Source organism: Hylobates moloch, unplaced genomic scaffold (assembly GCF_009828535.3).
Source record: "Hylobates moloch isolate HMO894 unplaced genomic scaffold, HMol_V3 SCAFFOLD_57, whole genome shotgun sequence".
Lineage (NCBI taxonomy): Eukaryota > Metazoa > Chordata > Mammalia > Primates > Hylobatidae > Hylobates > Hylobates moloch.
In genome coordinates, this window is record NW_026652332.1 from 362,487 (window position 1) to 390,009 (window position 27,523).

General features: G+C 36.8%; 1 protein-coding gene and 1 pseudogene across 3 annotated transcripts in view; both read left to right on the plus strand.

Moving 5' to 3' along the window:
• LOC116463743 (arf-GAP with Rho-GAP domain, ANK repeat and PH domain-containing protein 2-like) overlaps window positions 1-26,059 on the plus strand; it is a 183,235-nt gene extending 157,176 nt beyond the window's left edge. For all 3 annotated transcript variants that reach the window (XM_058434828.1, XM_032146995.2, XM_058434829.1), the window contains exons 28-33: window positions 1,482-1,621; window positions 9,907-9,989; window positions 11,071-11,106; window positions 13,079-13,142; window positions 19,514-19,648; window positions 23,771-26,059. In XM_058434828.1, coding sequence (XP_058290811.1) covers window positions 1,482-1,621; window positions 9,907-9,989; window positions 11,071-11,106; window positions 13,079-13,142; window positions 19,514-19,648; window positions 23,771-24,142 — 830 coding nt within the window. In that variant the 3' untranslated portion in view covers window positions 24,143-26,059. The remainder of the gene's footprint in view (window positions 1-1,481; window positions 1,622-9,906; window positions 9,990-11,070; window positions 11,107-13,078; window positions 13,143-19,513; window positions 19,649-23,770) is intronic.
• Window positions 26,060-26,098: 39 nt separating this feature from the next.
• On the plus strand, window positions 26,099-27,293 carry LOC116463745 (LIM and senescent cell antigen-like-containing domain protein 2; annotated as a pseudogene).
• The last annotated feature ends 230 nt before the right edge of the window (window positions 27,294-27,523 follow it).

The window sequence follows — 27,523 nt, forward strand, 5'->3', positions numbered from 1 at the left end:
TTTTTTAGTGTTGTTATTAGAGAGTATATATAATGCATGGGTGTCTAATAGGTAATCAATAAATTGTAGCAATTATTGCATGTTTAGACTTAGTTTTTCAAATATGTTATTTCTCATTCAGTTCTGTTTTCTCCTGTTATTTTTTTTTTCTAAAAAATAACTTTTAAGTTCAGGGGTACTTGTGCAGGTTTGTTACATAGGTAAACTTGGGTCATGGGGGTTTGTTGTGCAGATTATTTCATCACCCAGATATTAAGCCTAGTACCTATCAGTTACTTTTCCTGATTCTCTCCTTCCCCCCACCCTCCACCCTCCACCGTCCAATAGGCCCCAGTGTATGTTGTTCCCCTCTATGTGTCCATGTGTTCTCATCATTTAGCTCCCACTTATAAGTGAGCACATGTGGCACTTGGTTTTCTGTTCCTACGTTAGTTTGCTAAGGATAATGGCCTCCAGCTCCATCATGTCCCTGCAAAGGACATGATCTTGTTCCTTTTTACGGCCACATAATACTCCATGATGTAAACGTACCGTATTTTCTTTATTCCGTCTATCATTGATGGGTAAATGTTCTACCTTAGCAGTTTTGCCTTTCTTACCCTTGCCTGTTTCACATTTATAAAAATTTCTTTAATGCCTTAAAAATTTGTGGATTTGAGTCAGAATTCTTAACAGTGTTTCCTTTTTTATCTGCGTATTTGCATTGTTTATACCAGTGGGGTTCAAAAGAAATACAAGCCACATATGTAATTATAAATTGTCTAGTAGCCACGTTAGAAAAAAGTAAAAAGAAACAGGTAAAATTACCAGTACGTTTTATTTAATATCACATATCCAATATCCAAAATACATTTCAATATGTAATTACTATTTAAAAAATTGTGATATATTCCTTTTTTATTATTTTATTTGAGACAGAGTCTCGCTCTGTTACCCAGGCTGGGATGCAGTGGTGCGATCTCAGCTCTGCAACCTCTGCCTCCCAGGTTCAAGCGATTCTCCTGCCTCAACCTCCTCAAGTAGCTGGGACTACAGGCGCATGCCACCTGTAGACACGGGGTTTCCCCGTGTTGGCCAGGCTGATCTTGAACTCCCGACCTCAGATAATCCACCTGCCTCGGCCTCCCAAAGTGCTGGGATTACAAGTGTGAGCCACTGTGCCTGGCCGATATATATTTTTTTCATATAAAGTCTTTAAAATTTTGTAGAAACCTTACACTTATAGCACCTCTCAACCCATACTAACCACATTTTGTGTGATTTCTAGCCTGTGGCTACTTGAACAGTCCAGGCAGGCCCATACATAATAAATAGCAATACTTCAGACACATGGTAGTCCCGGAAGTTCACCTTAGACTTTAGTGGTAGTAAACAAGTTCTTATTTTACATTATTAAAACTGACAATATAGAAATGTTGTGTATTGTATTTCAAATAAGTAAAAATGTACCCAACTCACAAAAGTAATGCTGTGCTTTACAGACCGGAGTACACTGGGAAGCATCAAAGAAGGAATCTTGAAAATCAAAGAAGAACCATCCAAAATACTATCTGGAAATAAGTTTCAAGACCGGTATTTTGTTCTACGAGATGGGTTTCTCTTTCTTTACAAGGATGTGAAGGTATAGTATTTGAACGTGCATATATTTTTATTTGTGTGGGTATTAACAATCGTATTTTATGCTACTGTCAGCCATCTCTCTTGGAAGTCACTGCCTGCAGTATATAAAATGCATGGTAAGCTGATGATTTCCTTCAGCCTCTGGTATAAGACATTAATGCACTCAGTAACACAGTGAAGAATTTTCTAAGGCCTTTTTAGGCACCTCACATTTTGAGGGTCAGTAAATGACTTAAGCCCTGGAGAAAAGTCTAATATGTGTTATAAATCAACATCTCAGTCAATAAAATTAATAGAGAATGTGTGATACCCTAAAATAAAAGGCTTCAGATTAGTTACTGGAAATTAATAAAAGGGGCAATAAAATGACCAAACCCAAAAGTTAAAATAAATCTTATTAGTATCTTTCCTATACAGTTGAATGAATTGACTCATTTTTAATTTCATATGTATTAATGTAATCTTATTGATATAGTCCCTCTAATTTATTTCCCTAAAAGATCTTATTAAATCATTGTGGAGTGGATAAGAGAATTAGAGATATAAAAGAGGGAGTAGATAAATGATGTAGGTAGTATGAGTTCTGCATGTCAGGTTGTTTTAATACTTAAAAAATAATATATGATATTTTTTATATTCTCTGGGTGCAGGTTACACCAGTATGTTCACTTTAATAAAATTCATTGAGCTAAATATGTATGATTTGTGTACTTTTTATGTATGTATTATATGTACACTGCAATTTTTAAAAAGCATTAGGATAAAAAAAGCAAAACAAATATGTGCACAGGCCCCACCTCCAGGGATTTGGTTTTTATAAGACTGCAACAGGTTAACAGCATTTTTCTTTAATTTGTTGAAATTATTTTTGGTTTTTAAGTTCAGGAGTGCAAGTGAAAATTTGTTAGGTAAATTTGAGTCATGAGGATTGGTTTTACACATTATTTCATCACTTAGGTATTAGGCCTAGTGCTTATTAGTTGTTTTTTTTTGATCCTCTACCCTCCACCCACCAAAAGGCCCCAGTGGGTGTTGTTCCCCTCTATGTGTCTCCATGTGTTCTCATCATTTAGCTCCCACTTATAAGTGAGAACATGTGTTATTTGTTTTTCTATTCCATGTTAGTTTGCCAATGATAATGGCCTCCAGTTCTATCCATGTTCTTGCAAAGGACGTGATCTCATTCTTTTTTATGGATGCATACTATTCCATGATCGTGGTGGATAAGCTTTTTGGCATGCTGGTGAATTCAATTTGCCACTATTTTGTTGAGGATTTTTGCACTGAGGTTTCATCAAGGATATTGGCCTAAGGTTTTCTTTTTTGTTGTATCTCTGTCAGGTTTTGGTATCAGGATGAGGCTGACTTCATAGAATTAGTTAGGAAGGAGTCCCTCCTCAATTTTTTGGAATAGTTTCAGTAGGAATGGTACCAGATCTTATTTGTACATCTGGTAGAATTCAGCTGTGAATCCCTCCGATTCCTGGGATTTTTGTGGTTTGGTAGACTTTTTATTACTGCTTCAATTTCAGAACTGGTTATTGGTCTGTTCGGGGATTCAGTTTCTTCCTGGTTTAGTCTGGGAGGCTGTATGTGTCCAGGAATATACCCATTTCTTCTAGTTTTTCTAGTTTATGTGCATAGAGGTATTCATAATGTTCTCTGATGTTTGTTTATATTTCTATGGGGTCAGTAGTAATATCCCCCTTATTGTTTCTGATTGTGTTTATCAAATATTCTCTCTTCTTTGTTAGTCAAGTTAGTGGTCTAATAATATATGTGAAAATTCTTTTTATAAATATAATGTAATAATAATAGCATGCTCATCCAAAGATACCACTAAGAATATGAATAGGCAAATCCTAGATTGAGAAAAATGTATTAATAGATGTACTAATATTCCCAGATTGAGAAAATGTATTAATTAACATATATCAGAAAAAGACTCATATCAGGAGTACAAAGAGCTCTTCTAAATCAACAATAAGAAAAACAGTTCAATAAAAATTATGGCAAGGATAGAACAGTCATTACATGAAGGAAGATGTAGAAATGGCCAATAACCCATTGATCCAAAAGTGTTCAATATCATTAATAATCAGGACATTAAAATTAGAACCACAAAACACTATTTTACACTCATTGGTATGACTAACATCTTAACAGTGATAACACCCAATGTTAAAAAATGATGTAGAGTAATTGGAACTCCCACATAAATTGTTGGTGGAAGGGTAAAATGACACAATCACTCTGTAAAACTATTTGTCAGTTTTTAAATGAAGTTACTAACATAATCTATCCCGTGATCCAGTGGCTTTACTCAAAGCATTTGTGAATTATATTCACAAATGCACTTGTACAAGAATGTTCATAAGCAGATTTATTCATAAAAGCTGATAACTGGAAGCATTCCAAATGTCCACCAATAGAAAAATATTCTACTCGTATAATGGAATACTACTCAGCAACAAAAATGAATATTAAAACAAGCCACAACATTGGTGAGTTTTTAAAACCTTTGAAACCAAAGAAACTTGACACAAAATAGTATCATATAAGTCTGTTCATAAGATGTCTAAGAACAGGCAGAACCATTCTATGGTGATGGAAGTCAGAAATTGCTTAGGTTGGGGACAGAGTTTGCTGCAGAATTGCCAAGGAAAAGGGTCAGTGGGGTTCTTTCTAGATAGAAATGTTCTGTATCCTGTTTTGGATGGCGGTCACATGGGGGTATGCAGCAACAACTCTCTTTGAGATTCAAGTAGTACCAAGGCAATTACTTTAAATGTAGAATGGAAGTCAGCAGGACCTGGAAAATACTTTTTTAATATTGAATTATAAAATTCACTTGGGTAAACATTGCTTACACACTTATAAGTGAATGGTGCTTCACTGTGTTCTGTTGTGGAGATGCACAAAGACAGACCGGACTGTAACAGCTGTTAATATGTTACAAAGAAAGAATTGTTAGGCAGCTTTCCAAAGCTGTGGCTGTATTGTTCTGTGGCTTCTGTTCAGCACTCCCTGTGCTTTAATTACTTTCTCTGTGTATTCCTCCAGCAGAGGAGCCTCCATGTGGGCATGAATAAATCATAGTAGCATTGTATTCTGTGTATACATTCCAATGTTTGCTTTCCTCAAGGACAGTGGAATGTCCAGGCAGGAGACTAATAAAACAGCCTGAATTCTGCAGCCCTTATCACAGATTAATATTATATACTGCATTTGAACCCCCACTTGATATCCAGAAGGGAGTGTGTGTGGGTATCAAGTGGTTACTATCATTTATTATCATTCTTCAATTTTACCCATAGAGGAATACTAGATTTCGTAGAATTATGGGGCTATGTGATGGAACACACCAGATTTTAAGGTTCACGAGCTTTACATTTATGCTTGTGAAAATACAGGCTAGACTTCACAGCTTATTATTCTAGTCAACTAGAACTGAGTCTGATAGAATTTTGTTTGGTTTTGTGCAGTGGACTAACCTTGATTTTCAAAAGACTGATTTCTTTAATCATAGTCCTTGCATATACATAATACGTTGGTTAAGGATCACTTTTGCAGTTGGTGTATTTAGAAATCAACCTGAACTTTTTCGTCCCATCAAGAAACTGACACTTTTCATTGTGTAGCAACAGAAGGTTGCTAAAAACAAATATAGTAGTTTGTGGTAGTAGTAATGACAGTGCAGTAATACTAGCAGCAACTAACATTCAAGTGGCTACTCTATGCGAAGCAGAGTTCCATACATTTTAGTTGGATTATCTCCTTTTATCTATACAGTTACCCCACGAAATTGGTACTCTTATTATTCCCACTATGCAGATGAAGAAATAGACTCTCAAAGACATTACATAACTTGTCCAAAATCACATACACAGTAAGCGATGGAGTCAGAATTGATTTCCAGGCATTAGACTCCAAAGGCTCTATGCAGAAACTTACAAAGGAAATTTAACATTTGTATTACCTTAGTGTTTTTGCTGGAAGAATTTTATGTGTAGAGAATACGTTTATTTTTATTAAATAGTATCAAACATTTTTAAATAAGGAAATGCAAACAATTCAGTTTTTATAGTGTTTTCTCTCAAGCTGATGTACACTTTAATATCTGCCGCAGGGAAGGCTGTTCATGCAGTGACTTTCACAGAGGCATTGTTTTTGTAAGTGAGATGAAGGGTCTCATATCCCTTAACAGAGTAAGTTTTGCTTTAATAATTTGTATCTTTGTGAAAGGATCATCTTGCTCAATCTGAGCTAACTTATATAACCTGGTAGGCAGTGATAGTCTCAAGAACTTGTCTGAAAACAGTGTTCTTTAAGGACACTGAACACATTTTTTAATAACAGTGACCTCAGGTTATAGAATTATTGTCTGATTATTAAGCATTTGAAAGTTATATCTGCCTATCTGTCAGAATAGATTAATGCAACTGATACTTTATAATTTTTACATTTTGAAAAGGAGATGAGAGATTCATGCTTTTCCTTTAAACTCAAACTATGATTTACGCATGACTTCATTTTGTTATTTTTTCATGTTACTGATCTGTCCCTATTAATATTGATGGTGAAGCCATTGGCGATGTTAGCTTTTTAAATGATTTTATAGTAAATTATCAACAGTAAAATCTCCTAACCTTTTTGAGTAAAGACTTAGCATTTGTTTTAGTGGTTGCCATTAATATATGCATGCTTGTATATATTTTAAAAATGATTTAGTTAAAAGGGAAGAAAAATTACAAATTGAGAAGTGTATTTAAAGCGACTTTGTGTTAGTTAGAGATAATTTATGAATGCTCATTAAGAACAAATTGGGGTAATACACAGGGAAAGATATCTTTTGTTCTGCAAGTTTTCCCTGAACGGAAAATGTTAATTGTTTTCAGACTTAATTTACATAAAAGGTGAGAGGTTTCAGAGAATATTACCATTATACTGTTAATGGTGTGAAGAAAGCAAATGGGTAAAGGGGATCATTAAAAGTTGCCTATACTTTAATAAGCAAACTCTTTTTAGGTGCCAAGAATAATTTTTTAAGCATGCTCATTTAATTGGCTAACTTAAAAACTTCACTTTGAAATGGAGTGGCTGAAGCAACACATTTCAGACTTCATAATAGTCTAGTATATTGAACTTTTTGGAGAAATTCTCTATAAGTTACACATACCAAAAGAGAAAGTTGTAATAAGCCAACAGTAATGCGATCTTGCCAAACGACATTTCCTTTTATAGAACTTTCCATTAAGATCTGTATAGCTCTTCTTTATGAATATTCAGTTTCAAAACTGAAATGGAAAAGAATGTGTTTCTACAATTGCTGATCTCCTCTCAAATTATATCATTTGTGTTTCTTTGGACAGGCTGTGGTATAAAGTAATGAGCTTGCATGCCAGGAGTGACTTGGGCAGTCAATTACCTCAGACTCTCAATCTACTTATTACCAAAAGTTTTTCAAAATGTAGGCAGTCATGAAATCATCAGTGTCCTGTGTAAATGAAGACTGGTTCAGGCACAGTGTTTCTCATTCTCCAATATGCAAGTCCTGTCTTCCCCATACTGCTAGAGTTGCAACCAACCCTGCTGCTTCGGTTGGGACTGCGTCTGAGGGAACAGCAATCTAAATTATTAAAAGGAACACAAACCTTGGTTGTAATTTGATTTAACCTCTGACACAGGTGGCTAGGAGTCACCTATACTGCATAAATTCCTAATAGCTCTCCTCTCCTTGAATATATCCTACTGTGGGCACTTACTACCTTACAAAGCTACCTCATACTAGACAGTTCAAATGGTTAAAATGTTCTTCCTTAAAATTCAGCAAATTAGCAGGCTACAGAATCAATATCCAAAGGTCGGTCCCCAGCTGGATTTAAAAGAGAAAATGCATAAACTACTTGAAAACAGCCTTAAGAAGTGGAAGCTTATGAGAAGAAAACTATAAAACTTCTCTGATAGGAGTAAAATTGATGTTAAATCTGCTAATATTGATTTATAGGTTTAATGCAATTATTTTCAAGTTTGCAAAGGAAATTACTTTTATAACTTCAAAAATATTTGACAATTCACCTCAAAGGATAAATAGATAAGAATAATTTGAAGACATTTTGGGAGATAAGTAAAATGGATTTGAATTATTTTGCCATCCAACTATTAAGATAAACAGTAAAACTAAAATACTTAAATATTATAATCCTTGTATAATAGTGAACAAAGAGCAATGGTACCATAAATTTAGGTAAAAAATTATATGTTAGAATTTAATTTTAATAAATATGCCACAAAAAGTTCATGTCTAAAGGGATGTTTGTTCAATAAATTGGGGTAGAATAATTGTCAACAAAAAAATTTCAGTGTAACTTGTCATTTATACTGTATATAAAAAAATGTATTCCAGATTGACAAAAGATTTAAATCCTAAAAAAAAGCAACCCTTAAAGCTACAAGACCATGGAACTGAATATTTATCAGCTATGTGGTAACACTTTAAACTTAAGCAAATGTTAAGAAAGCACCCCCAAAAGATCAATATATTTGACTTATTAAAAATAAGGTAAACCGTGAGCTAGGTTAAGGCAAAGAGCAATTTGGATAGACTATTTCATTTAAAAAGACAGGGCAGTTTCATATTAAATACATAAAGAACTAGTACTAACAAGTAAAGACATGGATAAACTGTTTACCACATCAAAACTACCAATGGCTAGCAAATACATAAATACACAATCACACTTAGCAATTGTGTTACCTGAGTGTTTTTGATAGGGTAAATAAATTTACCCTATCAGTTTAGACAAGATTTTTTTCTGAATCATATTCTTAGCCTATGACTCAGTGGTTAAATTTCTAGAAATCTAGCCATAAGGGGAAAAATTCAAAATACGTTTTTTAAAACATATTATCTACTATGATAATAATAGTGAACTTACTGATAATAGTGATTAGGAATAAATTCGCCATGTAAATTCCAGGCCTTTGGTCACCACAGCATTATTTCTGATCATCTTCCTGGTTATTTTTCCTCTGTATTTCTTTTATATCCTCCTAACCTATTTGCTTTATGAAACTAATTTTTAATTTAATGAGCATATTTTCTCCCCCTTTCTAATTTGACTGCTGAGTATTGCAAGAGGTGTAAAGAAAATATAATTGCTCTAGGGCCAACTGTAAATTTTTAATAGTCTATTTTAATTAGGATAATTTTCATTAATTTGGATATTTGAGATACCTCAATATGTGTTCATATATATTCACGAGTCTGTTTTCCATAATTCTGAAATCCAACCAGCATAGAAAATCCCAGCTCATTCGGTGGCAAAATCTGACCCAAAACAACACGAAGATATATATAGCCTTTATCTTGAAAATATGAATATCTTTGAATACAGGGTACTGCCCCAGTCAACACTGGTGATGGGGAGTTACAAAACATATGGCATATGCATTGTATTATATTTTTAAAATATGAAAAATCACTTCTGATGTGATTTGGTCAGGGTCCTCTAGAGGTACAGAACTACTAGGATAGATGTATATATGAAGGGGGGTTTAAGGAGTATTGACTCCTACAGTCACAAGGTGAAGTCCCACAATAGGCCGTCTGCAAGCTGAGGAGCAAGGAAGCCAGTAGTGGCTCAGTCTGAGTTCCAAAACCTCAAAAGTAAGGAAGCCAACAGTGCAGGGCCAAGAGCCCCTGGTAAACTGCTGGTGTAAGTCCAAGAGTACAAAAGCTGAAGAACTTGGGAGTCTGTTGTTCAAGGGCAGGAAGCATCCAGCACAGAGAAAGATGAAGGCTGGAAGACTTAACAAGTCTGCTCTTCCATCTTCTCCTGCCTGCTTTATTCTAGCCACACTAGCAGCTGATTAGATGGTGCCCACCCAGTCCACTGACTCAAATGTCAATTTCCTTTGGCAACACTCACAGACACACCCAGGAACAATACTTTGCATCCTTCAATCTAATCAAGTTTGCACTCAGTGTTAACCATGACATGATGCACATCTGACCTCAAGTGTTTTTGAATCAAGAATTTTAGAGCTATGTGCATGTCTGTATATACATGTGTACACATATATAACATGAATATATCCAACATTATTAATATGTATTGATTGTATTGTAAATCCTAAGAGTCTTCATTTACTAAACTCATGAAATGTTTGTTTTATGAAACATTGAGAAACTAAACAATTCTAAACCCAATCATTAATGCTCAAAGAACATGTAAGGAAATGTGTAAATCAATTTAATTACAAATTATTTTGTTTTCCTTACAGAGTAGTAAACATGACAAGATGTTTTCTCTCAGTTCCGTGAAGTTTTATCGTGGAGTGAAAAAGAAAATGAAGCCTCCAACAAGGTAAAGTTTGAAAGGGAAGTGCTGAAAAGAAAAAAATTATGGGAAAAATATGTCTGTTTAAGGATTTAGGGATCAGTGGCATTAGTCTAACTTTTTATAAAGTAAGTTTTAGGCAATTTTTTTAAGTTGCTTCCCCCGTCACAGGGTTCTTATGGCAGATCAAGGAACTTGTATGAGTAGATAAGGAGGGATGATGTTCCCACTGAGACTGAGACCAAGCTCCTTGGGGATTGCAATCTCTCTGTGTAAAGTAAGAAATCCCGGGAGGCCCTGTCTACTGGGAAGTACATAGCTTCCTCTGCATCTCATTCCCTGAGCTGTCACATCACAACCTGAGGGCGTCTCAGGCAAGTCTACACACAGGAAAGCAAATGCTGCCCTCCAGCTTCCTGATGCTTGGCTTCTACAATGTTTTGGTTCTGGCTCTGTAATTTTCCCTTTTTACTATGCTGACTTTGGTACTGAAAACCCATCATAGCATGTAAGTGCTAGAGGAGGTGGGTGCCTCCTACAGATTGTGTGCCTCTTTAACATTTCATGTACCCCAGCATTTGGTTTACGCCACAATTTCTTGTCACAGATTACTTTGATTAGCTAATAAATGTTTGCACTAATACTTAGTATCATGAACATCATTTATATGTGCTTGCTTCTGAAATTTTGCTGCTGAAAATTTCTTCACGTTTGCCTTCATACTCAGTTTCTAAGCCTAGAGCATATACCTCTGTTTTAATAGGCATGTTATTTAATTTCCCCCAGTAACAGTACGTGTCTCTATATTATCTTATTTCAGTCATTTTCGTAGATATTTGGCCTTATTCAGTTAAGAGTGTCTACTCAGAGACGTCTCCTCTCTGCCCCATATCATCATAAGCCTCCTTCCCTCTACATAAATGTGTAGCCAGATCCCTTAGCATTTAGCATTCACCTCTAGCTAAGTCCAACACATTGAATCATCACTTGTGGAAGTCTATGCATTCCCACCATTAAATCTCATCTCCTTAACATCTAATACTGTTTTCTGCCTTGTAAAATGTATTATTTTTAATTTATGTGTGGTTTTTTTTTCTATGTGATGCAGCTGGGGATTGACCGCATATTCTGAGAAACATCACTGGTAAGTTAACAGCTGACAACTTTTGAGCATAATATATTGGTGACAATTTCAGGAAAAGAATAATTTCAGTAATTGCAGATAGAACTACAGATGGAAAGTGTTTCGCCTAAATGAAATTAGGGTTGTTTATAAAGACTTTGAGCCTAAGAAGAGGAAAACAGGTTTGTATCAGGGTTCAAGTCCCACGTATCCTATTTGGCAATGCCTCTGAAGTGAAACTACGTCTGATTTCTTCCATAGTTATTATGAGTGTAGAATTCAGCTTTTATGAGATAAGTAGGCGATAGTTTTAAAACAGAATAAGAACTAGCTAAAATCAGATTTCAGAAAAACATATCCTGCTCTCAACCCTGTTCTTTCTATATATGTACTTTTTGCCATATACTGTTACCAGTATCCGTCAGTATTTCTAGAGACTGTACTAGATGTTTCCTTCTCTTCACCTCCCTGTGTCTAATCAGTCACTGAGCCACACGAGATCTGCCTCTTCCTTGTGCCCCTCATCCACCTACAGCTCTCTACCCTGAGGGCCTGGCCTTCATTGATCTGCCTGGATTATTCCAGGAGTCCTAAGTGCTCTTCAGGCCTCTTCTTTGCTTCTGTTTTGGCATACATTCTCCACCTCTCCACTGAGGAGTGTTTTCTACGCTGTACCATGTTTCCCTCCTGCTTTAAAACTTCTGTGAATTCTTTCACCTATAGGATCAAGCACAGAATTGTTGCATGGCATGCAAGGCTATATATGACTCCATCAACTTCATCTCCCACAGCTTTTCTTTTTCACTCAATGACAAAACAAGCATCTATCTTTATTCACCACGCATTCCTTGCTGTTTCAGATCTGCATGTGTGATGTACATGGTCCCTCTACTGAACCTTTGTTTATACTTTTCGCTTCTCTTTCCTCTCATACTTTTATTGTCCCCCTGATGACCCAACCAACTCAACTGTCAATGTTCTTTGAAATCATAGCTCAAATGCCCCAAAGCCTTATCTAATAACTCTCACCTCTGATCATTATTTCTTCTTTGCACCTACAGTATTTTATAAACAAGGGTACCTAATTAAAATGATTTGTGGCAGGAATGGTTTTCCTGGACATGGTTAATAGGGAAAGACAATGTTTTCATGAGGTTCTGATGAAGAAAACACACATTTTTTAGAAATGTCATTTTCAACATTTTTCAGGTAAATCATTTTGATAATACAGGAATGTAAAGAATACAATTACTTTGAAATGCCCATTAGGTCTTTCCAATATCAATTATAAAATTTTCCTCTTATAAAGAACAACCCTCTCCTCATCCCCAAGTCTGTGGTTTCTATGTTTGCGCTCAGTTTTATTTTTGCTTTTTCTCACTGTGTTGCAATTTATTTGTCTACATGCTTAGCTCCCCTAATAGACTACAGGAGCCTTCAGGACAAGGTCTCTGTTTTATTTAGGCTTTCAATAAAAGGTTACTTAATCACTGTTATTGGATATGTGGTGGTTTTTCATGTAGTTTTATTTTTTATGAATCTGTGGGTATTAGTGTTTATAATTACAATGATGGAGACCATGTCTCAGCCTTTTTAAAAGAAAGATCTGCTCTTACGAGAATGTGCACATATTTTGCTTCTCAGGCTCAGAATTTTAGTGGAATACAGTGTTTTACCATCATGTACTTGAAAAGGCAAAATGAAATAGATCTTTCTGCCTTTCCAAAAAATATTGGTGATCATTTTGCAGCACTTACCAAAGCCTTCAGTTGTATTTTGTTTAAACCGATGTATTTACACTATAACTTTGTATTGTACATTTAGCAGAAGACCAAAACAACTTGTACTGAAATGTTCCACTTTTGTGATTGCATTATGTCATTAATCAGGAGAATCCCAAAGAGATTTTTGATCACCAAATCACTCAGCAGATACACTAGAGGATAGTCAATTGTCTTTTTGAATGACATAGTTTATAAACCTCGTTTTGCAGGCACCTGTGTTGTGATAGTTCACAAACTCAGACGGAGTGGATGACCAGTATCTTTATTGCCCAGGTACGAGATTTGTTTGAACTATCCAGCAGAGTATAATAACTTTGTTTACAGGAAATGTTAGTGTGATGATGGTTTTTAAAGAATTTTTAATAAGTATTTTAAATGTATATACAATTGGCATAAACTTTGATTCTCTCATTCTTAGTTTTTAAAATAGTGTATTAAAGTTCAAATTTATTCATTACCTTTTGAAAGAGAGTTTATTCCATTAAAGCTTCTTTTCTGCCAGCCCCACAGCCTCCTTGGCTTAGGTGAGGTGTGTTGCTTTAAAATGGTCGTGTAAGAAAAAGGGACTTTTCTAAGCTGTCATCCTACCACAGTCCCACATAGACCTTCATTTAGAAAAGTGTTCTATTTCCCTTCTTGTTCTCCCACTCTCTCCACCCCTGCCTTTCCAGAAACAAGGACAGGAACCTACTTTTCTTTAATAACTATTGTGTGCTAGATACTTCATAAGAATAACTCATGTATTCCTTGCAGCAAACCATACAAGATGTTTTTTGGTTTTATAAAACAAATGTTTTGTTGTTTGCTCAGGACCATATATTTAATTAGTAGTTTAAACCTAGGGATGTCTGAGGCCAACGCTTATACTCAGTTCTGTATTTGTTTTCCTCCCTAGAGCAGGACTTACCCTTTGGAGGAACAGTTAAATAGTCCCATTAATTGGACTGGTTTGTTTCCCAACCTTGTCTAGCGAAATTCCCACCAGTACTTCTCATGGAGCATTGAAATTCACTGGTAACGATTAAGTTGCCATTCTTTATTACTGAGGAGGTATTTTCCTGTTTCCCTTACGAGGAATAAGTTAGCTCACTCCAAAATCTAGTTCTTATTTGTTCTGAAAATAGTTTTCTCTGTTCATTTATGTATTAACCTTTCCAGTGGTTAATAAACACAGTTCTTCTCAAGCCTGTCTCTCTACCATTACTACCTGGAAAAACATGTGCACAAGAGACTGGCTAACTTTTTAGAGGCTTTTATTCTTCTTCTCCTTTTTGTAACTTATTAAAATTCAGATATTCAACTTCTTTTTTATTTTTTTATTTTTTTTGAGACAGAGTCTCCCGCTGTTGCCCAGGCTGGAGTACAGTGGCATGATCTCAGCCCACTGCAATCTCTGCCTCCTGGGTTCAAGTGATTCTCCTGCCTCAGCCTCCTGAGTATCTGGGATTACAGGCGTGCACCACCATGCCCAGCTAATGTTTGTATTTTTAGTAGAGATGGGATTTCACCATATTGGGCAGGCTGGTCTCAAACTTCTGACCTCAGGTGATCTGCCCACCTTGGCCTCCCAAAGTGCTGGGATTACAGACATGAGCCAATGCGCTAGGCCATATCGAGTTCTACTTTAGGAAAAACAAAAAAACTGGATTTGAAGTCTTTTGGTAAAGTTGGGACTATAGAGTCTAAAGCTGTTACAGTGTTGTTTGTGGCACAACTAAATTGATGTTTTTGTTTTTATAATTGTAGTCAGTAGACTCTGCAGTTGAAATTTAAGGAATGAATGCAGGAAGCAAAGCCTAGTCTCACTACGAGGTTATTTCTCACTGTCTCATGTTTTAATCCTAGTCCTCGTCTCAAAGATTTAGCCTAATTATCTTTCCTCTGTTCTTTTTACTTCTTGGTATTATTCAGGTCCTCCCTTAAGATAAACACAGAAGCCTTCTTGGATTTAAGGATTTATGGTTCATATCTGTAGGGAAACAGCAAAATAGCAAATATTAATGTATATGTTAAAAGCTAGACATACACACAAACACGTATGTGAATTAACAGTAAACACCCCTTATAATGAGCTCTTTTTGGTATTCAGAGTACTTTTGTAATCTCCATGCTTTCCACACCCCTGCCTCAAAAGTCGTCTAGACTTTAGCTTAAATATCCCATTCTCAGAGAAACTTTTCCTGACCTTCAGATAAATTAGACCTTCAGGCTATCACCCTTAGCATCCTGTACTTCTCCACTGTGACAGTAATTAATAAAGAAAAAAATGTAATTAGCTATTTCATGTCTGCCTCTCTTACTAGAATGTAAACTCCATGAAAAGAAGGGCTCTTCATTATATTTGGCTTGTATGTCAAGTACATGTTCAGTTAGTATTTCTAAAATAGGAAATAGGGTAAGAAAATCAGTTATCAGATAAAATTTCAAATGGATATCCGTGTGATAAAATAGGAGAATCATAAAATATGTCAGGTAAGGAGAGCATGTGACTGACATAAGGAAGGCACTAATTGAGCAAGGTTCTCAGGGAATGGCCTTCTGAGTAGGTGACCTGAGACCAGTCTGAAATGAGAGGGGAATCATGCAGGCTTCCAGGAAGGATCATTCAGGGATGGGGCCAGCAGGGTAGGTCCTGAGACATCATCACTGTCTTGTTTGATTCTATAAACATCATGAAGGTAAGATATTAGAGATGAGGAAGGCTTGTGACAAGTTATGTAGTTCCTGCTTAATAGTTTGAAACAAGGGAAGGATATAATCCAATTTTAATTGAAAAAAATTATTTTGTTCACTTCGTTGAGTCTGCAGTGTAGAGGGTCAAAGATGCAAGTGGGATGAACAGCTATAGGAAAGAAGATGTCAGCTCAGACTAGGGTGGTAACAATGAATATGGTAAGACAAATTAAAATTCAGGAATATTTTGAAGGTAGAGCCAATAAGGCTTTTGGAATTATTGTGAAGCGACTACATTGTCTGTGGTATATACCCTAGAGTTCCTTGTCACACGCCAGGAAAATTTAGGACACAGACACACATGAGAAGTTTAGGAGCAGGAGGTTTAATAGGTAGAAGAGAAGAGAAAGAGAAACAGCTTCCCCTATAACAGGAAGAGGTCTCCAAGCAGAAAGGACCAGCTGGTGCAGAATGCGCAGTTTTATAGTACAGTTTGAGGAGGTTGTGTCTGATTTACGAGGGGCTCACAGATTGGTTCGATCAGATATGGCATTTACATAGTGTATGGGTAAGTCTGGTCACCCCCACCCTAATCTTCTTATGCAAATGGGCTTTCCAGTTGATTGACACCATCTTGTCCTCTCCTTACAGTGCATTTGGCTGGCAGAGAAGGTAAGATGGAGCCACCATCTTGAAAATGTCTAGTCCTTAGTTCCTGCCAGCATTCACCCCTGCAAGCTCCTAGATTGCAGGCTGCTCTTTGTTAGAAAATGGCTTGGGACTGCTTTTCATTAAAAAGAAAAGCCAAGGACTCCCATGCCCTTGCTATCTGCTTAGTAATTCCTTCTTAACTACTGTGTCAACTGGCTATTGCAATTTGAGAGGAAGGGTAGAAATCAGAAAAAATTCTAGTTTTTTGGCAACTGTCAGATATAAGTGGGATCATCAGAGATGTGGAAGGAAATGGAGAGTTCTGTTTTGGCCACAGAAAATTTGAGACACCTATTAGATACACAGATGTGTATGCTGGGCAGCAGGTTGGATGTGTGGATGAAAAACTCAGGCACAGGTTTGGGGCTAAAATGTAAATTTGGAGGAAGTCAGCACTTAGATTCTATTGAAAGCGATAGGATTAGATGAGATGCCTGGGGGAGAAGGTTTGAGGTGGAGAGGGAAGCATGGAGGAGGGAGGGGGAGAGAGAGAGAACGGAGGAATAAGCCCTGGGACATTTCAAAATTTAAAGCATAGGCAGAAGAAAAGAAAACAGCAAAAGCAATGATAAGAAGTAAGAAAGGAGGAAAACCAGGTGATGGGTACAGAAAATTCTGTCAAGTAATTTGCTCATGTAATTAAATGAGGTTGTGACTAGATAGAGGTGAAGGTAGGTTTGGGGGTTTTGATTTGTCTTTAAGATGGGGGAGTGTGTACTTGCATACATTATATGAAGACAATCCAATCAGGAAGAAGAAATGGATAGAAGAGGAGAGATGTTATTAAACCAGCAGAGGCCCTGAACATACATGAAATGATATGATCTAGTGCATGGTTATTCATGATTAAAAATCATTGTACAGCAGAGAGTGTGGCACATTTCTTCTCAAATTATTGACCACCTCAGTTTATGGCCTACTGAGCAATTATAGATATGACTGGATAAAAGTTATTTGCAATCAGCAAATATTGATTGCAAGAAGTAAATTCACTTAGATGACTATAGATGCAAGGAGATTGGTACATTTCATGATGGGAGTATTTTCTTAAATGATCAGTAATAACTGTTGGATTGAATCAGTGAGGTCACCATATGTGATGCAGGCGGGGTTTTTGAAGTATAAGGGCAGAGGCAAAGGAGAGAAGTAATCTTCAGAGAGTGAGGAAACCAGTTGACCCATGGTAGAACTTCAAGGCAGTGCTGAATGGTTTCTTAAAATTTAAGGTTAAATTTAAAGTGTGATGGATCTGCAGAGTAATTTATTTTTGTCCTCCATCAACTGGCAGGCACTCATGAAATAAGTTGAATTGTGTTTAATTAGGATTGGGGCTCTGCCAGGCAAGTATGATAGAGGATGAAGGAGCAAGAAAATAAATAAGTAATCAGATAAAATTTGGACTTGAAGATATTTACAAGGAAGTGAGTTTACTGATTGACCATGAAATCAAAGCCAGGCAATGAGGGAAGTGGTAAAAAATGTTGTGAGAAGAATGGTAGTGGATTGGAGGTCTCAAGGAGTGAAAAGAATAGTTAAAATGAATGAAACTAAATTTAGTTAGCTGGAAAGACAGGCAAGGGTTAGAAACTGGAAGGCAGAAATGGAGATGTTTAGGTGTGGTCTTTGGTTATAAAATGAAAGTTTGATCCTCGCCTGTATGATTCACGCTGTATGACTTTTGAAGTCATTTACAAATAACTACAAATATTAAATCAGAACACATCACTTGGATGTAAAGTAGAAAAACTGCCTCTTAGTTCAATTCAAGGAGAGTTAGCTGGTATTCACAGTTGTATATTATTTCAGAAAAGAGAAATATGGATTTGGGAACCGAATTTACTCTTAGATTCTTCAAAATATATTTTAGTGTATGCACTACACATCAGTGATTTGAAAGTGTAAGGGTAATTCACAAAATTGCCTAATTCCCTCTCAGTCAGTTTTCTCCCAGGTTTATGTTTTGGGAACATGACAATTATATAATATCCTTTTTTAAACCATGTTTGGTACTGTATCATAAAAATAATATGAAGCTATAACCTTCCAATTGAAATACTGTATAACCTACCATTATAGATTTGCTGAACTAAGGTAAATGCTTCACTAATGTTCAAGGGTACATACGATGCACATTAAAGGATCTGCACTGTAAGATCATTGAGGAATAAATGAAAATTATATGTACATTGATAAACACTTAGCTTGGCAGTTTGTCCCTTAGTTAAACTAGTTGTTATTATGTGGTGGGTAGACAGTAAATATTTGTTTAAATGAGTTCTTTGCCATAAAGCAACACATTAAAATAAGAACTGCAACATTAAGAACAATAATCTGTCGCTTAAGAATTGAGGGAAATAAAGAGTAAACATTTAGCTATGTAGTTTACTAAATGGTTTTCATTTCATTACAATATCTGTAAACTTTTCATTTTATACTTGGTATTCTGTGTTTCTGTCATAGATTGTTGTTTGAAAATCAATATACTTTTTCCAAATTCTGGAACGTTAATCTACCCTGGGGAGTACAAAATTCTTTAAAGAATTTTTTATATGTATATATCAGAGATTAATCACTCCAGAGCTTATATTTTTACCTGTGAACATTTATCCCCATCCAAATTAACCTTTCTCCAGTCATATGTATAATTATTTAGAAGGCAAGAATTTGTAGTCAACGATTTGAGAATAAACGTGCCCCACTCTCCGTTGTACAATGATTTTCAGTAAAGATGTTTAAATGTCTGAGTAAAAAGCTTGTATTTCTTTGGAATTCAATTAGATTAAATAGTAACATTTTTCAAGAGGTCATAAAGTTAGGCTAATTTTTCTGGTAGTCATGCCTTAGGTTGATTTGGGATATATAAGATGAAATTATTTTTTACACTGAAATCATATTTGGTGTAAATGTATAGTTACTTAGATTACAGTGCCTAGCATTGTAGACAAGTGTACTATTTTTCTTCCACAAAGAGATTTGCCAGTTGCCTCAAATATTTTTCCCCTTTTGGTTTGATAAGTAGTATAGAAGGCATGTATTCGAAACTTAGAAATTGAGCTGAGACCTCAAAGCTCAGTTCAGTTAAGAGTTTCATGTCCTGGAGCGCTGCTGCCTCCAGAGTCAACATCATAATCACAAATGGAATTCTCATGGATATCAGATCATCTGATGTGGATATGTGGGAAAGAAAGCAAGTGGCTTTATGACATAGTATACCACATAATCAAATCACACACCAACAGCAAGAAATTGTGTTTCCACAGCATGAAAATGATATATGGCCACCAGCTGGAAAGGAACGAAAACGTTCAATAACCAAAAATCCCAAAATTGGAGGTTTGCCTCTGATTCCTATACAGCATGAGGGGAATGCAACCTTGGCCCGGAAAAATATTGAGGTAGGTCAGGATTTTGTTTGTTTTATATTCAATTATAGAATATATTTTCCTATGTCATAATGTGATTAGGTCATTAATTACTTCATTGGCGTCAAAAGCACAATAATAATCACTTTGAAAAGCATGGTAATAATCACACACAGCAAGAAAACAGTATGAATAAACTTATACCTTTTATTTTAATGTCATTGGCCACCCAATCACATATGCACAATACGACTTATTTTCTTACCTCTAAAGTAGCCGATTTTAAATACGTGTATAGAAATTCTGGTGATAAAATCACAACTTCAAATTCATTTTACAAGCTTACTTAAAACACCTTCAGAGTAAGCCCATAGCAGCATCTGTCTGGAGCCCTGGTAACTAAACTTTCTAGTAATATAATCACATTCCAGTGCTTTGGGAACTGATGGGGTCTCTCAGTTAATTTAAGGACCTATAAGATGACCCCTGAGAATCAAAAAAGAAGATTTGGCATCTTTCTTGAAAGCTCCTGTTTGTTTTCCTTCTCACCTTGAGGGTTGGGCATCAATCCTTTAAAATAAACCAAGCTCTTTGTAAGATTCGTAAATATAAGGTAGTTTGGTGATTTGATAAATTTGGCAAAGACATTTTTTAAATGTTTAATGTTGGAAAAACATAATGAAACTTACTTTATAAGGCAATAATAGGAATTTTTTTAAAAAAAATTTCATATGAACCATGAAAATATTTGCCATAGAATTATTCATATAAAAATTTTAAAAAATATATTTACAAGATAACTAACCATTTTTGACCCTTTGTTTTAAAAATGAAAAGTGAGTTAAAATATTAAGTATAATATATTAATAAAACTTAGTCCTAACAATGAATATATTCAAGAATAATTATTTTTCAAAGAAGTTGTTGGCAGATTGATAAATTTTGTGGCTAAGCCTGGCTTTCATTCAGTCCTATTGAAAGTCATATGAGAATACTTTATCCAGGTAGGGAAGGCTTCATGGTGGAAGTGACTTCTCAAGTTAATTGGAGAAATTAGTAATGAGCCAGCTGAATATGCCAAGTTTTTGGCAGAGGAAATCACACATGAAGAGGCAAACAGAATGCTTAAGAATGCACAAACTAGATACTACCTGCGGTCCTCCTACTGAGTCCCTATAAAATCATGGATATCTTACTTTTTTTTTTTTTTTTTTAATTGAGACGGAGTCTCGCTCTGTCACCCAGGCTGGAGTGCAGTGGCGCAATCTCGGCTCACTGCAAGCTCCACCTCCCGGGTTCACGCCATTCTCCTGCCTCAGCCTCTCCGAGTAGCTGGGACTACAGGCGCCCGCCACCACGCCCGGCTAATTTTTTGTATTTTTAGTAGAGACGGGGTTTCACCGTGGTCTCGATCTCCTGACCTCGTGATCCGCCCGCCTCGGCCTCCCAAAGTGCTGGGATTACAAGCGATTACAAGCGTGAGCCACCGTGCCCGGCGGATATCTTACTTTAACGCCATTGTTCTAAGCTGCTTTATCTGTAAGCATGTGGGGTTAATAAAAGCCCCCACCTTATAGTGCTGTTGTGATGATTAAGTGACATTACACATGAAACTTTATTAGAATAATGACTAGCATATCTTTAACGTATATTGAGGCAAAATATTAAGGAACTTGGAAGATGATATGGAATAATTCGTTAGTTTTTTTCAAAATTGCTATTTTAAGAGCAATATCTGTAAAACAAAAATAACAAGCAAAGAATGATGATGCAGTGAAGCAGAAAATAGTGACATAGAATCCCACCCATAAGCCCCTCTCTTTGTTGTTAGTATCCTGAGCACAGCTTGATGTGGTAGAAAGCAGCACATTGATTTCAGAAAGGCCAACCTGGGGTCCCCTCCCAAGCTCTCACTTATGCAACCTTGGGCAAATTTTTTTCTTTGAGTTTCTATTTCTGCATCTTAAGGTAAAGAAAATTTACTTTGAACTCTGAATAATACAGAGTTTAAAGCGTTTCAAGTGTTGTGATGATTAAATTTATTGATATGATTATGTATTTTACAACATAAAGATTAAGTAATACAGTGAGTTTGGTAATGAAAGCCAATTAAGAGAGTTTCTAGTATACTCTGTACATATTGGTCATATTACTTTTTGGTGTCCTAAGACCTCTGTAACCATTGGCTTGCCTCTGGATTTAATGGAAAATATGAAGGCACAGGCTAAAGCCATGTGAATGATTTGCTGTGAGAACCCATCCATTATACCATTCTCTAGCTATGATAAGTAAAAACTACTCTGTCTGCCACTGGGAGAGACAGACTCTGTTTCAGATTATTATTTCCATTCAAACAACTGGTTTTCCCTCAGCACCCTGTGACATGAACTGGCATTGCCTGTGGCAAGCTGTCTCTTGCTCTTCCACTTTCAGACTTTCTCTCTCTCTCTTTTTAAATTATTAATGCCTAATCTTTTAAGGACAGTAGAGTGTATAAACTATGACTTTCTTTCCCCATTATCCATGCACTTGGCTTTCTTCATAACATTCAAGGCAATTTGGCTCACCATATTATTCATGCAAAGTTCCTCCTCACTCTCCCATCCCCTAACTCTTCGCAGTTCACTTCCATCACATCTCCCCACCTTCATTTAAGGTTACATAACTTAGGCTAATATTATAGATGTATTAGTATATTCCCTCATTGCTATAAAGAAATGTCTGAGACTGAGTAATTTATGAAGAAAAGATGTTTAATTAGCTCACGGTTTCACAGGAAGCATGGTGGCAAGCAGATGCTTGGCTTCTCGGGAAGCCTTAGAAACTTACAATTATAGCAGAAGGCAAAGGGGAAGCAGGCACATCTTACATGGCTGGAGCAGAAGCAAGAGAGAGAGGGGAAAGGTGCTACACACTTTTTTTATTTTTTATTTTTATTTTTTATTATTATACTTTAAGTTTTAGGGTACATGTGCACAACGTGCAGGTTTGTTACATATGTATACATGTCCCATTAACTTGTCATTTAGCATTAGGTATATCTCCTAATGCTATCCCTCCCCCGTCCCCCCACCCCACAACGGTCCCCGGTGTGTGATGTTCCCCTTCCTGTGTCCATGTATTCTCATTGTTCAGTTCCCACCTATGAGTGAGAACATGCAGTGTTTGTTTTTTTTTGTCCTTGCGATAGTTTTCTGAGAATGATGGTTTCCAGCTTCATCCACGTCCCTACAAAGGACATGAACTCATCATTTTTTATGGCTGCATAGTATTCCATGGTGTATATGTGCCACATTTTCTTAGTCTAGTCTATCATTGTTTAAACTTTTCTTCATTTACTCATTCAAAAATATTTATTGATCATTTCCTATGTGTGTACAAGGTTCACACTTCAGTGAACTAATTAAACAAAAGGAAAAAAAACAGAAACCTTGCTAGACATATCTAAGCAGGAGTGAGTAAGAGGCAAGTATGAAGTGAGATTCAATTTGAATAACTAACCCAAAAGACATCTTTGAAGTGATATGTTGAATGCATGTTAAAATGAATTTCCATGGATTGCATTTTACAGATGTTCCTCAACTTATGATGGGGTTACATACAATTAAACTCACCATAAGGTGAACATACTTAAAATAAAAAATGCGTTAAATACACCTAACCTATGGAATGTTGTAACTTAGCCTAGCCTAGCTTAAACGTGCTCAGAACATTTATATTAGCCTCCAGCTGGGCAGAATCATCTGGCAACACAGCACACCATATCAGTTATTCACCCTCGTGAGTGCATGGCTGACTGGGAGCTGCAGCTCACTGCCACCGCCCAGCGTCACGAGAGAATGTCCTACCACGCATCACTAACTGGAGAAAAGATCAAAATTCAGAATTTGAAGTATGCTTTCTACTTAATGACCATTGTAAAGTCAAAAAATCGTATTGAAACGTTGTAAGCCAGGGACTGTCTGTAGTTGATTTTGTAGCTCTAAGATTAGTATAGAAATTCAGACATGCCACTTGTATCGAAGTAAAGTTAGGACCTAAGTCATAGAAGTGAGATATTTTATAGGAAGCATCAACTTTTATGTGGATTGCACTTTCTAAACCTAAATTGTGCCAAATCTTGCTTCCCTGTGAGACATTTTATTTTATTTTTAGAGTGCAAGAGCAGAACTTGAAAGGCTGCGGCTCAGTGAGAAGTGTGATAAAGAGTCCGTGGACTCGAGCTTAAAGGAGAGAGCTTCCATGGTGGCCCACTGCCTGGAGCACAAGGACGATAAACTTCGAAATCGAACCCGAAAGCATCGGAGTTTCAACTGCCTGGAGGACACAGAGCCTGTAGCCCCACTTGGGCAACCAAAAGGCCATAAAGGCCTAAAGACGTTGAGGAAGACTGAGGACAGGAATAGCAAAGCTACTTTGGACTCTGATCATAAGTTACCATCAAGGGTAATTGAAGAACTTAATGTGGTTCTACAACGGTCAAGAACCCTTCCAAAAGAATTACAGGATGAGCAGATTTTGAAGTAAGAAATAAAATGAATTGCTCCCCAGATTATTTTTTTTAAGATTGTATGCAATCTTTATGTGTAACTCCGAAACTGAACTATAAGATAATTCATAAGAATTTGCCTATTGATAGGCAAATCTGTCTACACTTAGGCATTTAAGGAGCATTTAAAAATATGTATATATGTGATTGAATGTAAGATTATTTTGGTCTGAACAAAGCTTGTAAAGTTTCACTGTATTAACTTTGTGTAAGAAGACATTGGGTTACTTAGGTGGTCAGCCCTTTTAAAGTAGTTGTCTGTTAAGTGGTATAATTTATGAGCAGAAATCTCAAACTGTACTGTATTGTATAAAATGCTGTGTTTAAATGAAGCCTAAGAAACTATCTGTAACATATTTTGCACTTTGAGAAAACTTGTATATTAAATTACCATATGTTTTTAGGTTTACAGAGGTTCCAGCTTAGGGAAAAGAAAGGGAAGTAAATTGAAAAAGGGGGGAGAATTTATTGTAGTGGCTGCCTAAAACACACTGGAGTTTTTAAAAGAAGGAAGGAATTAAATGTCCTACAAAACAAAGAAGTGAGCTAAGATTCATTCTAGTTCACTAATGACCAGAACTTGTCAATGAGAAACCACTTGTTAAGAAAAAAGTCCGGTGTTTATTTCCCAAGAGTAATATTCGGCCAACAGATGTAAATAATAGCACTAGCCACTCTTATTAATATTTATAGTGTTAGAAAACCAGCCACATTACAGATTCACTACGTTTGAGCTCATTGTTGGTGGCTGCTAAGAGGAAACTTACACTGCATTGGAGAGGTTGTGTACACAGGACCTGGCCTGGATGCTGATTGCACTGTCGTTGTATGCAAGCATTTTTTTTTTTTTTTTTTTTTTTTTTAAAGAATGTCTGACTATATTTTTGGTACGAACAAAATTCATCACCACAGGGTCCTGTTGTTTTGTTTGATTTTTAGAATTTTTTTTATTATTATTAAGTAAGGTTGTAATGTTTTTCTCCAAATTGTCAGAAATAACTGGAAGAATACAATATATGGCCATTATGGAGCCAGGGGCTAGTTGGTGGTTTACTACACATTTGGGGGCTACCTGTTCACATTTAATCTAGGTTTTTTTGTTTTTTTTTAATAAAAGAGTGGTCTCTTCCCTGTACTTATGAATAAGGACAAAGCCCTATTTTTGTTTACACATAAAGATCAGCTACTGAATTGGTGATTTTCCTGACAGACAATGCTATCTAATCATAGTTCATGTTAGGGGAAGCATTTTTCCATCAGTTTCTTTAAAATCGGATTGTTTGGTAAGTTTTGATATTAAACATTATTTTATGTAGCTAAGCTTTTTTTTAGCATTTCTTTTTTATTTTTCAATCTATATACACAGGCCCATACATCAGTCAGTCCAATCATAGTACAGTAATGTGGTGGTAAATGCTATGAATTTCTTCATTGTAAAATACAGATCATTTGTATTTTGGGGTGATAAAATAGTTCACCATGGGTATGAGATATTTATTCTTTAAATCAAAGTAAATTAGAATTTTTAAAAAGCACAAAACTGCAGGACAGTTTATGAAATAGGTGGCACTATTAGGGAATCTTCCTTTAAAGCAAGAAATCATGTTATTTAGACAGAAAAACTTATCTTAAACATACTATTTCTAATAAATATTTATATTTTTATGAAATAAAGAGGTATGTGGAAATTAATATTTGGTGATGTTGGACAGTGGAAAAGTATCTAGAGTTTTTACCTGCCTTATCTGAATTTTTCTTGAAACTTGAGCTTAAACTCTAATAGCTGTTTCCCTTTCTATTCTGAACAATTGTCTCCATTTTTCAAGTGTGAGATAAGGGCTAATGATGACATCTCATTTATTTTGAGTAAACATTAAAATTGTTTTACAAGTCTACTCGAATATGACTTTATTATTTTCAGAAGTTGAAGGTTGTTATTGTGAAATAGATCAAATAGATTAGCTTTCTTTTCTTTTTTAAAAAATTTGAATTTAATATATACTTCAAACTGGCTGTATTGTTTTTCCAAACAGGTCACTGTAAGTAGCTTTATTTATGTAAAGACCCACTTGCTGAGAACCAGGCACAATTACAGGCTCTGTGGCCTGTATTGACAAGGCTGCTGACCAGCCACATCCCTACAAGATGCATAGTACCACCCCTGGTTTATAGGCATCTCTGCCAGCCTTGCCACATCACAAGAAGGCCAAGGGACTGGCACAAGTGCCTGGCACCTCAGCAGTGCCACTTGGTCATTCATGAGCAGTCCTTCATGTTCAGGAACAGTGCCTGCCACCCAGGCCACTTCAGCTGCATCCACTGTAGGAAGGAGCTGACTGGTGAGGCCCGTGAGCTGAAGGGTGAACTCTACTGCTTGCCCTGCATTGACAAGATGCTGTCCCCATTTCTAGGGACTGCAGCCAGCCCATCAAGGGCCACATAATGAATACACTGGGCAAAGAGTGGTGGCATGCAGAGCTCTCTGCCCTGAGTGTGAGAAGCCATTCCTGGGGCTCTGGCACTATGAGAAGAAGGGCCCGGCCTACTTTGAGATCCACTACAGACAGCTCTTTGGGACATCTGCTACAGCTGCAGCCATGCGCTCAAGAGTGACATTGTATTGGCCCTCAACAAGGCCTGATGTGTGTGAACTGCTTCTCCTGCTCCACCCGCAAGAGCAGGCTCACTCTGAAGATCAAGTTTGTGGAGTTTGACATGAAGCCCGTGTGTAAAAGGTGCTAGGAGACCTTCCCACTGGAACTGAAGAAGAGGCTGAAGGAGTCATTGGAGCTCATGTCTCGCTAGGCCTAGCCCAAGTCTGGGGACCTCAACTCTGAAGGCTCTCTTGCCTGGCCCTTCTCTCCCTCCCTTCCTACTCCCAGAGGACCTCTGCCTTCTCCCTCTCCAGCTCACTGCCTTCTCACAGCCGCCTCCCACTGCTATTGTCTGTTCTTGGACTCCTCATCTCCCTTTACCTGCTTCTTGTCCTCCCCTTGTCTCCTTCCTCATCATCTCTACCCTTTCTATTCCCTTATCTCTGCCCTCCCCAATGTCTTTTCTCTCCTTTGTGGTGGCTTCTGTCTTTCCTTCTGTGCAGAGGCAGGGACCCAAGAGGTGGAGAGCCTGTGAAGGGCCTGGGCCCATGCCCTACGACTGCATCTACCTGTGTCCATGGACTTCAGCCTGCAGAACTCCAGGGATAGCAAATCAGGGTCTGGGGTCACCAGAGCTCCTATCCTGACCTGTCCCTCCACACAGGGGACCAGGTTGCACATATTCCTGTGGGACCTTCCACCCCAGAGTGTACCCACAGCCAGGGCAGCCCACCTGAGCTGCAGGACCAGGGCCACCCTTCGATC